At 36.7% G+C, this 14,411-nt stretch overlaps 1 protein-coding gene across 1 annotated transcript; it reads left to right on the plus strand.

Moving 5' to 3' along the window:
- Positions 1 to 632: 632 nt before the first annotated feature.
- gss (glutathione synthetase) lies at positions 633 to 14,096 on the plus strand. Its single transcript, XM_035948281.2, is given in 13 exon segments — positions 633 to 744; positions 746 to 763; positions 1,259 to 1,404; positions 3,079 to 3,154; positions 4,494 to 4,633; positions 4,935 to 5,051; positions 6,287 to 6,367; positions 6,515 to 6,592; positions 6,693 to 6,762; positions 8,600 to 8,794; positions 8,887 to 8,968; positions 10,763 to 10,952; positions 12,492 to 14,096. Coding segments are annotated over 13 exon segments (1,401 nt in total). The 5' UTR covers positions 633 to 660; the 3' UTR covers positions 12,616 to 14,096.
- The last annotated feature ends 315 nt before the right edge of the window (positions 14,097 to 14,411 follow it).

Here is a 14,411-nt window from a genome sequence, read left to right on the forward strand (position 1 = left end):
AAACAACATGGGATAACAAACAACAAACGGCTGTATAAAACAAGTATAGAGATGTATGAATGTATGTATGTATGTGTACACAAGTAAATACAAACAAGTATTTTTTAGAAAGTGTGATAGTGCAGTGAGGTGCAACGTTTGCTTTAAAGTGTGTGATGCAAGTATAATGCTCAGTCTGAAATGGTTATTGCACTTTAAAGTGGTTATTGTCCATCAGTGAGTCTCTGTTTGAGAGCAGGTGAGGTGTAGGGGTCGTTTCACATCTCAGGTCGATCATACCAATGTATATGTACATTATTTTTGCACCAAGAACAATGTTCTCTGCTGTTTGCACTGTATTGTCACTCTGCAGTTGTCCTTTTACATTACTGTGTACACATATTCTTATCTGTCTATCTATCTATCTATCTATCTATCTATCTATCTATCTATCTATCTATCTATCTATCTATTATTAATATAATTTTTATTGTTGTTGTTTTCTTTTATGATTATATTTTTTTCCTCTTTCTATAGTTACTCTATTATTTTCTTTTCCTTATTCCTGGAGTGAAACCAACAGCCGAAACCAAATTCCTTGTATGTTGTGTGCATATTTGGCCATTAAAGCTGATTGTGATTGTGATCAGGATGGCTCAGGGGATACCAGACGAGGTGCTGATGAACACCGCTCTGATTAAAGATCTGGCAGATGTGGCAAAAGATGCAGCGCTACTGCAGGGCGTCTTAATGAGGGCACAAGAGACAGCCCAACTCATCAGAGGTACGACTAGGAAGCATTTTTAGTTGATCAGTGACTTTATAAATAACACAACATGAAACATTTCCTGTGCAGATTTCAGTACAACTTGTGTCTTTCATGAAATTTTCCTAGCATCAACAATGAGTTTGGATGTGCAAAGTATAAAAAATGTGTAGTTTTAGAGTTTTCAAGTTTAAATTAAAAGTTCTGTTTAGTTGTTTTGTGCATCTCTGACCAGAATTTAAATCTGTTAAGTTGTGAGCTACAGTCCCCCCTCCAGAGTGAGCTGATGAAACAGGCGTGTTCAGCGTGAAGTCATGTCAGGAATTCGTGTTGCTTTAGGGCACGGGGTTTTAAACAGATCTTTATTAAGCCCACGTTTGCAATTAGAGGGATTTTTAGCCCAAATGCTTATATTCATTCCTGTCGTGCCTCGTCCGGTGTTTGTATGTTTTGGTGAATAGGTTTTTCTTGATGTCAGCATTCTTTTCTTGCGTCTAACAACTTGTTTTTCAGTTGGTCAGCTACGCTCCATTCACGCTCTTCCCCACACCGGTGCCCAAAGCCGTGTTCCTCCAGGCTCTGGCTGTGCAGACTCACTACAACACACTAGTAGATAGGATCAGCCAGGACTCAGAGTTCCTGCAGGAGGCTTTAGCAAGGTAGGAAACAGTTTAGACTTCTGTTACGATCCTCAGCTGCTGTTTAGGAATGTGTGTATGCGCAGTAGTTTTAAGTATCAGGACAGATTGTTTATATCTATGTAGAAATGTTTGTCTATATCAGTGTCAAACTCATCTTAGTTCAGGTTCCACATTCATCCCAATTTGATCTCAAGTGACCAGTAAAATCACAGCATAATAACCGATAAATAACCACAACTCCAAATCTTTCCTTTGTTTTAGTGTAAAAAATTACATTCTGAAAATGTTCACATTTAAAGAATTATCTTTTTACAAAACATCATGAGCAATCTGAAATTTCTCAAGAAAAATAAATTCGATTTCAACAACATTACGCCTCAGTTTATTATTTCCACATTACAACTTGCAGATCACAGAGTGTCTGCAAAGGAACACAACATTTAGTCACAGGTATCTGGAACTGAATGAATAGTATTTTACTGTATGGTCAAAATGACAGAAGACAGACAAAAAAGACAAAAAACAGCAAAAACGAGACAAAATATTACAAAATTCAGACACAAAACGACCAAAAATCAGACAAACCACATGAAACAGAACAAAAAAATAGACAAAAACTAAGACAAAAAAGTTAGAAAGCGACAATAAATGGACAAACGAGACAAAAAAAATGACAAAAGCGAGAAACAAAATGGCAAAGTAATGGATAACACAAGCAAGACAAAAAGGAAACACAAGACGACAAAACTGAGAAACAAAAGACAAAAAAACAACAAAAACAAGACGAAATATGACAAAAATGAGACACAAAGCAACAAAAAATGAGACAAATCACAAAACAAAAAAAGAGAAAAAATTACACAAAAGTTAGAAAGCGACAAAAAAATGGACAAATGGCAAAAATTAGACAAACATGACAAAAGTGAGAAACAAAATGACATGAGACAAATGGCAAAAAACAACAAAAACAAGACAATATTACACCAATAGGACACAAAATGACAAAAGAACAATCTATTATTTTACTTTATGATTGAAACAACTTGTCATGGTCTAGAAATCATTTTAAATTTATAGCTTTACAAATTTACAGTTAATGTCTTCTCCGTAATTTTTACTTTTTACAAAGAAAGGCCGGATTGGACCCTCTGGAGGGCCGGTTTTGGCCCGTGGGCCGCATGTTTGACACCCCGGTCTATATCATTCATATATATGCTTATATCCATATCTTATGTCTGTTACTATAGCATGTTCATTGCACCTGTACAGTATATTTACAGCATCCCAATAGTCCTATATTATGTCTTTATTATGTCTATACACATTCATATAAATCCCTAAACTATGTCTATCAGCCTAGTATGTTCATCGCACCTCCAACTGTATTTTACTACCTGTAAATGTGTGCGTAGCATCTTTATTTGGTGAATTATGTGTATAACAAACCATTCATATTTCATAGTTATATTAAGTCTCATTGACCCTGTATATCTCTGTACATTTTGTAAATCTTACACGTGCTACTTCTGGTTAGATGCCAAACTGCATTTCCTTACTTGTACATGTTGAATCTAATCTAAGAACGACAGGACAAAAGCCTTATTAAAGGACATGCTTTGGTCACATTCTCTGTTGAGGTCTGTCTTCAATGACGTCATGTTGTGAGGATTTTAACAGAGTCTCTGCTTTTAGCACCATTGAAGTGGATGATTTCACTGCGAGGTTGTTCAGGATCCACCAACAGATACTGAAAGAAGGGAGGTCTCAGGTACATTACAGTCCACTTTTTCAGACTGCATTGCTCATAGTTGACCGTATTTTTAAGAAGTTCAGAGGATTTGTTGTGTAGCAGAGTACAAAAGACTGTTTGCCCTCAGATGATTCACAACTACCAAGAAAACACAAAGAAAAAAACTGAAAATAAAACTATTTACAGTTAAAAGAGATTAAAGTGTGGAGTTGAGGGATAGGGTTGGGGTTTAATTGATTCCAGTATAATAAATTTATTTCAAAATACTCTGCTTTGACTCTGATGCAGCCACCTCTCTATCTGTAGTCACTATTCCAGCAGCAGTGAACACTAACGGATAAAAGCTGAAAAGCTTAGAATCTCATAATTAACCGTTTCTTCAGCGTAAATAAATGAAAGCATTTCCACAAAGATTTATGGTAAAGTAACTGACACCAAGATTTACATTTTTGCTGCAAATGTTTACCGGTTATCCTTGATTATTAATAATCAGCATCAATATTGACCCTAAAAATTGTATCAGTTGACTTCTAGATTGTATTTTTATTATTTGAAATACTGAAAGATTTCACCTCATTCAGAATCTTTACTAACATGTAGCAGTTCATCTAAATAGATAGTAGACAGACACCTTTATTAGTTCTTCCATTGCAAGGTGTTATTCCAGTTTTACTAAGCCAGTTAAGCCCTGAAGCTCCTCTTTTTGTTCCAGACTTGTGTCATTTTAGCTTTGAAGCTCAGGGAAGCGTCTAATATGAACACAAACAAGAAACACAAACAGAAGAGTCCAGTGATGGATGTGTTGCATCTCAGTTTGCTTACTTACTCAAATTAACAGCATTTCTGAGCTGGAACTGTCTCTGCAAGTGAGAGTTGTTCAGCGTGGTTTTTGTTCATGCTTGTTGATGGTTGAGTTGGTGTGACTGCTGCAGCTAACAATTATTGCTATTATCAATTCATTTGCTCGTCTTTTTGTCAGTTAATTGAGTCAAATCTTGGTCTATAAATGAGTCAACAATTTCCTAAACTGTAAGGTGACTCCAGAAAGTCCAAAAAAGACCCAGACTCTACAAATATAAATTTACTTTTTATCCCATAAAACAAAGAAAACCAGTAATAAGACCAGTAAAAGTAGTTGGGATCTTTTTTAAAGAAAAAGTGGTATTTTTGCTTGAAAAGTAAAATAAATGATTGATTGATTATAAAAATTGTGATAATCAAGTGAATATTTTAGCTCTAAATAACATCAAAGGTTGAATTGCTTCAATTTTAGGCCTGCATAGATCAGTCAGTCCTAAATATGCCTTCATTCTCACCTTTTCATGATCTAATTGGGGATTTTTTGCCTGTTTTCCAGTCTATAGTTTTGGGTCTCAACCGGTCTGACTTCATGCTGGACCAGAAAGACGGTCAGGCAGCATCTTTAAAGCAGATCGAGATTAACACCATCGCTGCGAGTTTTGGAGGCCTTTCGTCACAAACTCCAGATCTACACAGGTAAAGCAAATCATTGATGTGTCACCTGCTGGTTGTGCGAAGAAAAATTATCAATTCAGTCGCCCAAGTAGAATTAATCTCATGAAAATAAATAGTTTTCATGCAGTGACTGTGTTTCTGCAGCTACATTATCTGTTTATTTACAAAAATCATATTACTTCTCTTATCCATGGTATGTTCCTGGTTAATTAATATGAAGAAATGAGTGACTGAGAGAGAAATAATTCATGATCAGGAGGTAATAACGGATGATTTGCTGTCATTAGGGTTTGCTGAAAGTGTTCTCCGTCTTGCTCCACAGACTTGTCCTTAAAGTCGCCGGCAGGCTGGAGGAGAGTCGGAGAATCCTCAACAACAATCCTGCAGCTGGTCTGGCCGGAGGAATCGCTAAAGCCTGGGAGCTCTATGGATCAGAGAGGTGGGAATAAATTGAATTATCCTTTAAATACAAGTCAGATGTGCTGCAGTTTCTGATTCAAACTGTTGATCAACCAAATCCGCCTCAATTAATCCAACACCCGACGTCTGACCATCTTCAGTTTGACAGGTTTTTATTTTTTTTAAGTGGTGATTATTTATTGAGATGACCATGTGTATAATTTGGAATCATATATAATGTTAGTTTTTAAGTTAAGTTTTCTTAAAGAAGATGAGGTCATGTTGATTTTTGCAGGGCATGGTGGTGGCAGTATCATGCTGTGGATCAATGTTTGAATTTGCCATAAATTGAGAAACAATGCAGCTACAGTCCTGAAACTTTCTGTTCTCATTGATATGAACATCTGGCTTTTAATGGTGCAACCCTCCTTTGATAGCAAAGCCAGCCCAGTTATATGGTGGTGCAAATTTGGTCAAAAAAATGTCAATGTTTCTGTCATAAAACCTTTATTTTTCACTGTAAGAGGCCCAATTTGTTTCCTGTAATTGGCCCCAAGACAAGCTTTAAAAATGTAGAGTATGGTGCCACTCAAAGCATACTTCATAAGTTAAATCTTTTTTTTAATGTACAGAAAATAGTTTGAGGCACTATGAGTTTAAAACCAATGATTGTTCTTTTAGCCAAGTGACAATATTATAGAACTCTTCCAGTTGGGACACTATTGGAGCAGTTTCACCATCATACCTGCTCAATGCTTGTTGAAATATTGGACATAACTGTAATTCAAACATTTGTATTCTCATAAAATGTGCTTCTAACTGGCTTATTCTCTAAACTTCTCATTGATGCCAATCACAGAAAAAGAAATCAGCCTCTGAGGGGAAAAATAAAAGTTTTATGATTGGTGGAATATATTTTTTTGACCAATTTTGCACCATCATATAACTGGTTTATATTATTTTGTCAAAGCAGGCTTGTACCATTGAAGACCATTAATGAGAATACAAAATTTCAGGACTCCAGCTACATTATTTGTCATGTTATGGCAAATTCAAACATTGATCCACAGATTAAAGCGAAGAAAACGGTGAAAAAACCAACACGATGCTACCTTCTTTAGGAGTTTTTAACTCAAAAAGCTATAACACCTGTAACAAACACAAATAGGATGGTCAGATGGCAACTTTTCTCTTTAAATTTGGTGCATTGAGGTGGAATGAGCCAAATGTGCAGAATAATCTTTTTAATGTTGATCGTATTTGTTGTTTTTATAGAGCTGTCATCATGTTCTTGGTGGAGGAGAATCAGAGGAACATCTTTGACCACCGATACGTAGAGAATGAACTGTGGAAGAGGTAATAAAACAGCGTAAAAGAAAAAAATCAAAATCTGTACACTTTATTTGCACATATTTAACTCTATTTACATACAAGGCATCATTCTGAGTTATGGTCTTCAAAGGGTTATAGTTGGAAGAATTGTGCTTTTTTTGTCTGTTTCAGAAACATTCGCACCATAAGACGGCGGTTTGAAGATGTCTCTAAAACGGGAACCCTTGATGACAACAAGAATCTGTTTGTGTGAGTTTCTGTCACTTAAATGCACATTAAAATGCATTATTCTAGAAATACACATAGCAGTAAGAGACAATTATGTACATTTGTGTCACTCTCTTTTCAGCGATGGCCAAGAGGTCGCAGTGGTTTACTTCAGAAACGGTTACATGCCTCAGAACTACATGTCCGAACAGGTATTACCTTATTTCTGTTCTACTGGTAGTAGCAGTCGTCCTGTAAAGTGCAGTTATTGTGGAACAATATGTCTTTACATTTAGTTTAGTTGGTAGCAGACATAAACTAGTAAATACGACTCTCAGACAGCAGATACAAGACCTCTCAACCTCTCATCTTTGTGTTACTTGACTTTTTTAAGCTTAAATTGCATTTAAACATAAGTATTATTGAATTTATTCACACTAGTGCAGCGCTCACAGTCAGTGGCTGAAGTCTGATGTCTTAGATCTCTCACAACAATGTAGCATTTTACCTTTAAGGACCCCAATAGTTGTTCATTTAGACGCTATTAATGTAATGTACGTCCTACGTTGATTTATGATATGATTTTAGAGTCTCGTTAAGCCACAAGGTCAACTTAGTCTCCGACTCTCGGCACTAAGGACCCCAAAAAGACTCCCTAACAACCACCGTTCATCAAAACGTCTTCAAATTCAACACTGGCCCTCTCTTCTCCTGCAAAACACCTGAATATCTAAAGCAGATCATATAAAAAAACTTTAGAAAAGTGAACACAAGTTGAGCCATACAGGCCTGAGACTGGGGTTTTATAGACTGACACACTTTCCTTTTTGCTGCCCCACATTCTCTGCGACATTGAACGTATCTTGGCAGAATAAACTTGGATAATCATTTCTCTGTTTAAGGTGTATAAAATCTTACATGAAGCTAATTGTGGTTTGCTGAGCTGTTTGGTTGTCAGGCATCGACTCGGCAAACCTGATCAACCGATACGGGTTTTTAAGAGCCGACCGATGCTGATTATTGGTAATCAAGAAAGACCAATACACATTAAATGTAATGTTTTAACAGCATGTGTTAGCAGAGAACCTGCCATTAATAACTAGACTTCTTCATTAATAAGGGTAACTATAACTGACTATGTAAAATAGCTGTTGATGTGGCATCAACTGACAAAAATGTTTCCAAAAGGACTTAAAATTGGATGAAATTACCTAAAATCCTCTTAAATGACTTCTTCAAAACTCTAAAAAATTGTTTAAAATGACTTATAACTTGACAAAAATTACTTAAAATGTTTCCAAAGTAACTCACAGATTGACCTGGTTTCTTGCTCAGTTTTCTCTGCTTGAGGCCACAAAGTGATGACAGACAGAGACAGGAGGCTGATCAGACCTGAAGTAGAGCATTTAATCAATAATCAGTCAATAAAAATACAGATACTGGGAAAAATGCCAAATATGGGCCACAATAATCTCTCTTCCCAGTGTTAATATCTAATCCAAACTACAGGTCTGCTAGTAGTTGATACTTAGCTCTGAATTTGTTCACTGTGGGGCAAAATCAGTTCACAGCTTTGACCAAATTACAGTTGAATAAGGGGAATTTTGTTTAGATTCCTGACACACTCTCGTCTTCTGTTGCTTTGTCTTGGTGACTAGATGTTGAAGGCTTGTTTTTCATTCTTCCTCCTGGTGTTTTTAGCAGTGACATCTGTGCAGGCGGTGTTGGATGGCGTGACTGTGTGCTACTGTTACTGTTGTTGGTCCGGGTCACATGTTCTCTGCCCTCCAGGCAAAGAAAAACAAACTGTTCTTCTGCTCAGCTGGTCAATGTTCTCGCCGTTTTGTCAGGAATGTCAACCTAGAGAGAGCGCTTGGCAAACGCCCTGAAAGTCACAACAGAGATGAAATACTGCATGTGTCAGAATAAACACGTTAATAAGCAGCAGGATAGTCAAGTAAAATGTTGGGAAGTCCGTTTTAGTCATTGAAACTGGATGGATTTACGCCTGGAGATACAGAATTCAGATTTGTGTTTTCTGAATTGTAGAGCTGGGACACTCGTCTTCTGATGGAGCGCTCCCGGGCTGTGAAATGTCCAGACATCAGCACCCACCTGGCCGGAACCAAGAAGGTCCAGCAGGTTCTCGCCAGACCTGGAGTTCTGGAGAGGTTCTTCCCCGGCCAGCCTCAGGTGGTGGAGCAGATCAGAGCGACGTTTGCCGGCCTCTACACTCTGGACATGGTAGGTCTTTGCACTGGAAGTTTAGGTATCATTGCCCTGTTGCATCTATAAATGTTCCTGATTTCTGTCTTTGTTGCTGGTGTCGTCCACAGGGTCCAGAAGGAGACACGACAGTAGAAATGGCTTTGGCAGAACCAGACAAGTTCGTCCTGAAGCCCCAGCGAGAAGGAGGAGGTACAAGAAATGTCTTCAAAAATTCCTACATTTGCTGCATTTTAGTCTTAAAAACAGCGCTGAAAGTTGTAGGGGTTGTTGGGATGGGAATGCCTCGATCCTCTGAACCCCAAAAACCCACTGGCAGGTTTGGAAGGTGGGCTGTCTTTAAAAAAAAAAAAAAAAAAAAGCAAAAATATCATTATTTATCAGCCAAGAACAGTAAAAAGAAAGGAAATCTGCGCATTATATGAACTTTCTGACAGTCCTTGAACTACTCATCAACTTAAAAGATTTCATCCAAACCACTTTATTCTAGAGGTTTTATGTAGATGTTCGCCAACCAGATTCTGTAACAAACCAAAAAAATGCCCTTCATTAAGGAAAACAATGTGCATTTTTGCAAAAGAACTAAATATTATACATTTAAAAGTTTTAAAGTCTGCAACTGACCACTCTGATCAGCCTCATGAATAATGTTCAAGTCAAGAAAACTTTATTAGCCACATACAGTGTGTTAAAGAGGCTAAGCCAATGCTTTAAGCCACTGAGAGCATCAAACAGAGAAACATAAAAGCTTCATTGATGCACTTAATTACCGTAACAGATGAATGACAGTCCAACTCAGTTTACCTTGTGATGCACACAATGATGCACACAGTTTATTTACCCGCTGGACCACTTTGTAAAGCAGAAAAATTCCAGAGAAGACATTAACTGCAGATTATAAATTTGTAAAAGTATACTTTTAAAATAATTTCTCGACCATGACAAGTTGTTTAGATCATAAAGTGAAATACTCGATTGTTCATTGTTGTTGTTTTGTGTTACGTTTTTGTAATATTTTGTCAGGTTTTTGTTGGTTTTTTTGTCTGACTTCTGTCGTTTTGTTTCTCGTTTTTGTCGTTTTGCGTTTCCTTTTTGTCTTGCTTGTGATTTTTCTTATTTTTGTCATTTTGTGTTTTGCTTTATTCATTGTTTTGTGTACATTTTTTGTCGTTTTGTGTTTTTTTTGCTTGTGTTGTTTGTCTACTTTTTCGTTGTTCTGTTTCTCTTGTCATTTTTTGTCTCATTTTTGTCGTTTGTCCAGTTTTTTGTCGCTTTATAACTTTTTGTTAATTTTTTTTGTCTTTTTTTCTTTAATGTTGTTTGTCTAGTTTTTGTCATATTTTGTCCTGTTTTTGTTGTTTTGTCTTTTTTTGTCTGACTTTTGTTGTTTTGATCATGAAGTAAAATACTAGATCGTTCAGTTCCAGGTGACTAAATGTTGTGTTCCTTTGTCGACACTCTGTGATCTGGAAGTTGTAATGTGGAAATGATAAACTGAGGCTGAATGTTGGTGAAATTGAATTTATTTTTCTTAAGAAACATCAGGTTGTTCATGATGTTTTGTAAAAAGATAATTCCTTAAATGTGAACATTTTCAGAATGGACTTTTTTGCACTAAAAAAAGGAAAAATTCAGAGTTGTGGTCATTTACAGGTTATTATGCTGTGATTTTACTGGTCACTGGAGATCAAACTGGACTGAATGTGGAACCTGAGCTAAAATGAGTTTGACATCCCTGATCTACTGATTAATAAAAGACATGAGCCAGCACTAAATTCACTTAGAGATAAATAAGAAATACGACTGAAAAGCTGCACAGTCCGATGGTGTAGGTAGACTTTTTGTGAGGGATCTTCCACAACGCTGGAGTCTGGAAAATGATGATTTTCTCGACTTTCTGCCAAACTTTCACCACTTGGTCGTTGCAAAATGTGCTTCAGAGGAAATTGAGTTCACCTTCATGTCATTATCACGCTGGTTTTCTAGGAAACAACATCTACGGATCGGAGATCTGCCAGGTTCTGGAGGGAATGAAGGACAGTACGGAGCGGATGGCCTACATTCTGATGGATAAGATTCACCCCCGACCGGTCCAGAACTACCTGCTGAGACAAGACGCTCCCCTCAAAGTCAGCAACTGTCTCAGCGAACTGGGAGTGTTTGGAGCTTATGTTAGGTAGGTATTTAGAAGAGATGTCTTAACGTGAATGTAGAGATAGTTTGCTGATGTAGAGCCAGTATGCTTCAAAGATCGTGTTAATGAATCCCATCACAACGTGATATTGGACACTCATGGCCATGGATGCTTTAAATTGAGACAAGTATCGTCTGACTCTGTAGGGAGTCAGTGCATCCAGCATCAGAACGTTCTCCAGCTCTTCTGTGGACATAAACACGACGATGCTGACCAAAGAGTTCAAACTGGGACTCATCTGTCCAGAATAGCTTCCTCCAGTTGTCTACAGTCCAGTGTTTGTGGCACATTTTAGGTGTTTTTGGAAGTTTGCAGGCCTCAATAATGGCTTCTTAGCAGGTCTTTCTCCCTTTAAGCCTCGTTCCTTCAGTCATCTGCTTATAATTCACTTTGGAATCTTTCCCAGGTTCTGATCTAGAAGCATTAATCTCTGTCTGAAGATCAGCAGTGGTCTTCCTTCTGTCTCTAGGACTTAAAGTCTTAAAGTGTCTGACATCTGCTTCAGCTAGCTTTAATTTTTTTACCTCTTTCTTGGTGTATTTTTTAAGTACCAGTCTCTCCAATCCAGCCCAAGACATACTAGACCACAGTGAGAGAACCCTTTATGTCTCCAGGACCATCCAGCATCACCAAAGGCTTTAATTCGGACTAATTCAGAGTGTGTAACAACTAAAACACCAGATTTAGCTCCAAATTAGCCAACACATTTGCTCTAACTTAAACTGCAGCAGCATAAAAAAGACACTGAGCTGATTGTTTAATAAGCGTTGAACAGAAATACGAACTGTGGAGGTTCATGACGTTGGAAAATAAAGTTCTGATTTCTCCAGGATTCCTTCAGCGATTAGATGTGATGCAGCAGACAAACTGTATTCTGTCAAATGTAGAACAATATACACGACTGTTCAAAAGTTTGGGGTCACTCAGACAATTTTGTGTTGTCCATGAAAACTCACACTTTTATTCATGTGCTAACATAAGAATAGTCATTTATATTTCAATTTATTGGATTTCATTTAATGTTATCTTCATTGAAAAAAGGCTTTTCTTTCAAAATAAGGACATTTCTAAGTGATGCTAAACTTTTCAACGGACGTGTAGCTTTGCATTTGCAGATGTTACTTTAATTTTTTTCATATTTCAGCTCAATCACGATCAGAGATTATTCGATCTACTTGTTCAATATTGCAGATCAGTGAAAATTTCAGGTTTTTATATTTAATAGTTCTTCAGATATTGTTGTTCAAACAACCTCAAATTTCAATGCGTGAAAAAATCTGCTGAAAGTGGTTCGACAGGCAGTTCTTAAAACAATTTTATCTCAGAAAAGGCTTCATAGATCAAGCTAGAATTTCACAAATATCTTTAAAAGTATCCGTAGATTATGTTTTACAAACTCTTTTAGGCAAATCAGAGATGGTTGAGCAGAAATAGCTCTAAAAATTTGGTGATTTCAGATGGAATGAAACCCAATATCAGTATTTACAAAATGTTTAATCGTTTGTTGTGTTTCCTCTGCAGACAGGGTAAAGAAATGGTGATGAACGAGTGTGTCGGTCATCTGCTGCGGACCAAAAGCTCCGAACACTCAGACGGAGGCGTTGCAGCCGGAGTCGCTGTGCTGGACAACCCTCTGCTGATCTGAGAGTTCACACAACAGACGACGAGCTGCACTTAAACCGACACTTTGACTGCAGCAGCATGGAAAAAAGACGCTGAGCTAATAAGAGTTGGACAGAAATACGAGCTGTGGAGGTTCACTTTGTTGCTCACAACCTCAGAAATTAAGTTGTTATTCTCAAATGTAGCTATATTTTTGTATATATTACCATTATCAGATGCTTGAGGAACTTCTTAATCAGTTTTTGACATTATAATGATTCCATTCAGCTCTCAAATGCACAGGAAGTGATTAAAACACATTTTAACAAGCTTCGTTGTAACTTTCAGTCAATGCTGAAGCCTTAATTTACAAAGTGTTGATTTTTTTTTTTTAATTTTTGTGCATTTTAAATAGATTATCTAAAGATATGTAAATAAAATGCCACAGCATGACGTTATAGTTTGCAAACTGGGACTAGATCGCCATCTTGTGACATTAATTTGTTGCTGCAACATGTGAAATTTTTTTTTTTTTTTTAGAAGTTTTTAAACACATTTCAGTAAAATTCAACACAGCTGAAGGATTTACTCAAAAACTGAGAATGATTTATTGGAGATACTGTAGTTATCTGAAGCTTTTGATTACATGTTATTAGATAAATGCATCTAATCCTGCTATGTGTTTTCAATTACACGACTTTATTTTGGTTGTGGGAGTAGTAGTACACAGCTGGTACTGCATTTGTGAAGGTTTTTTGTATGTAAAGCAATCAACAAAAAAGTTTCAAGAAGAATCATTTTACTGCTCAAGAGAAAAATGGAAAAAGTGCCTTTAAACTGCATCGACATGTTCGTTTTTCTATCACTCGTCCTGTGCTGAGTCCTGTATATTTTTATGAATGAATGAGAAAACTAACTAAACAGTTTTTTTTAACGTGTAGATTCCACATTTAACTGTAAATTATTTAAACACTGGAATGCATTAACACAATCAGGCAGTAAAATGACTCCAGATGTTTTAAATTCTTTCTCCACATGGGGATAAAAGATGTATATATATATACTCATAAAAATGATGATACCAGGCGGCTCTGAAAGTGAATCTATCTGTTAATGAAGAAATCACTCGTTTGTCTTTGTGTTATTGGCTTTTCTCAACAATCATTCAACAGATAAAAGTGCTTTAATCTGAAGAAAAAACACTCACCTGTTCCCATTAGACTGGACTAAGTTGTGAAAGACGTCTAATGTGTAACATGGAGAAGGTGTGGAGTTTAAATCACCATAAAGTAACACGATTAATGCCATTAACGTTTTAAAGGTTTTAGAGCTGCTTTTTCTTCCTGACTGCATTAAATTTACTACGCTGCCATTCTGAGATGCATTTAGGGGTTAACGGTGTGATTCTGTAGTAACTTCAGCTTCTCATGATGAAGAATTAAGAACCAAATGTCCAACTGTGGGCCAAAACATGAGGTGTGATACGTGCAATCAAAAAATAAACGAGACATCTGTAAAGCTGGATGTGTTTTAGTCGTCTCAGTTCATTTTCTGTAAGAGTTACATGAAACGGCTTCTTCAAAAAGTAAAAACCTCCACCTCAAAGCGTCTCTAGATCTCATTAATTAACACAGGATGTAAATGCTTCACTTATGAGAGAAAGAACTTGACTATTTGAGATTGTCATAAAATAGAACTGACATCAGGAATCTGTCCTCAGTAGCCTCAGCATCAGGACTAAAAGTACTTAGTTTTGCATTCTAATTTATTAATCCATGACAAGAATTTTACTTCTGCAGTTTTGGTAGAGCTACAGCTAATGATTATTTCCATTATTGA

This window comes from Amphiprion ocellaris, chromosome 8 (genome assembly GCF_022539595.1).
Source record: "Amphiprion ocellaris isolate individual 3 ecotype Okinawa chromosome 8, ASM2253959v1, whole genome shotgun sequence".
NCBI lineage: Eukaryota > Metazoa > Chordata > Actinopteri > Pomacentridae > Amphiprion > Amphiprion ocellaris.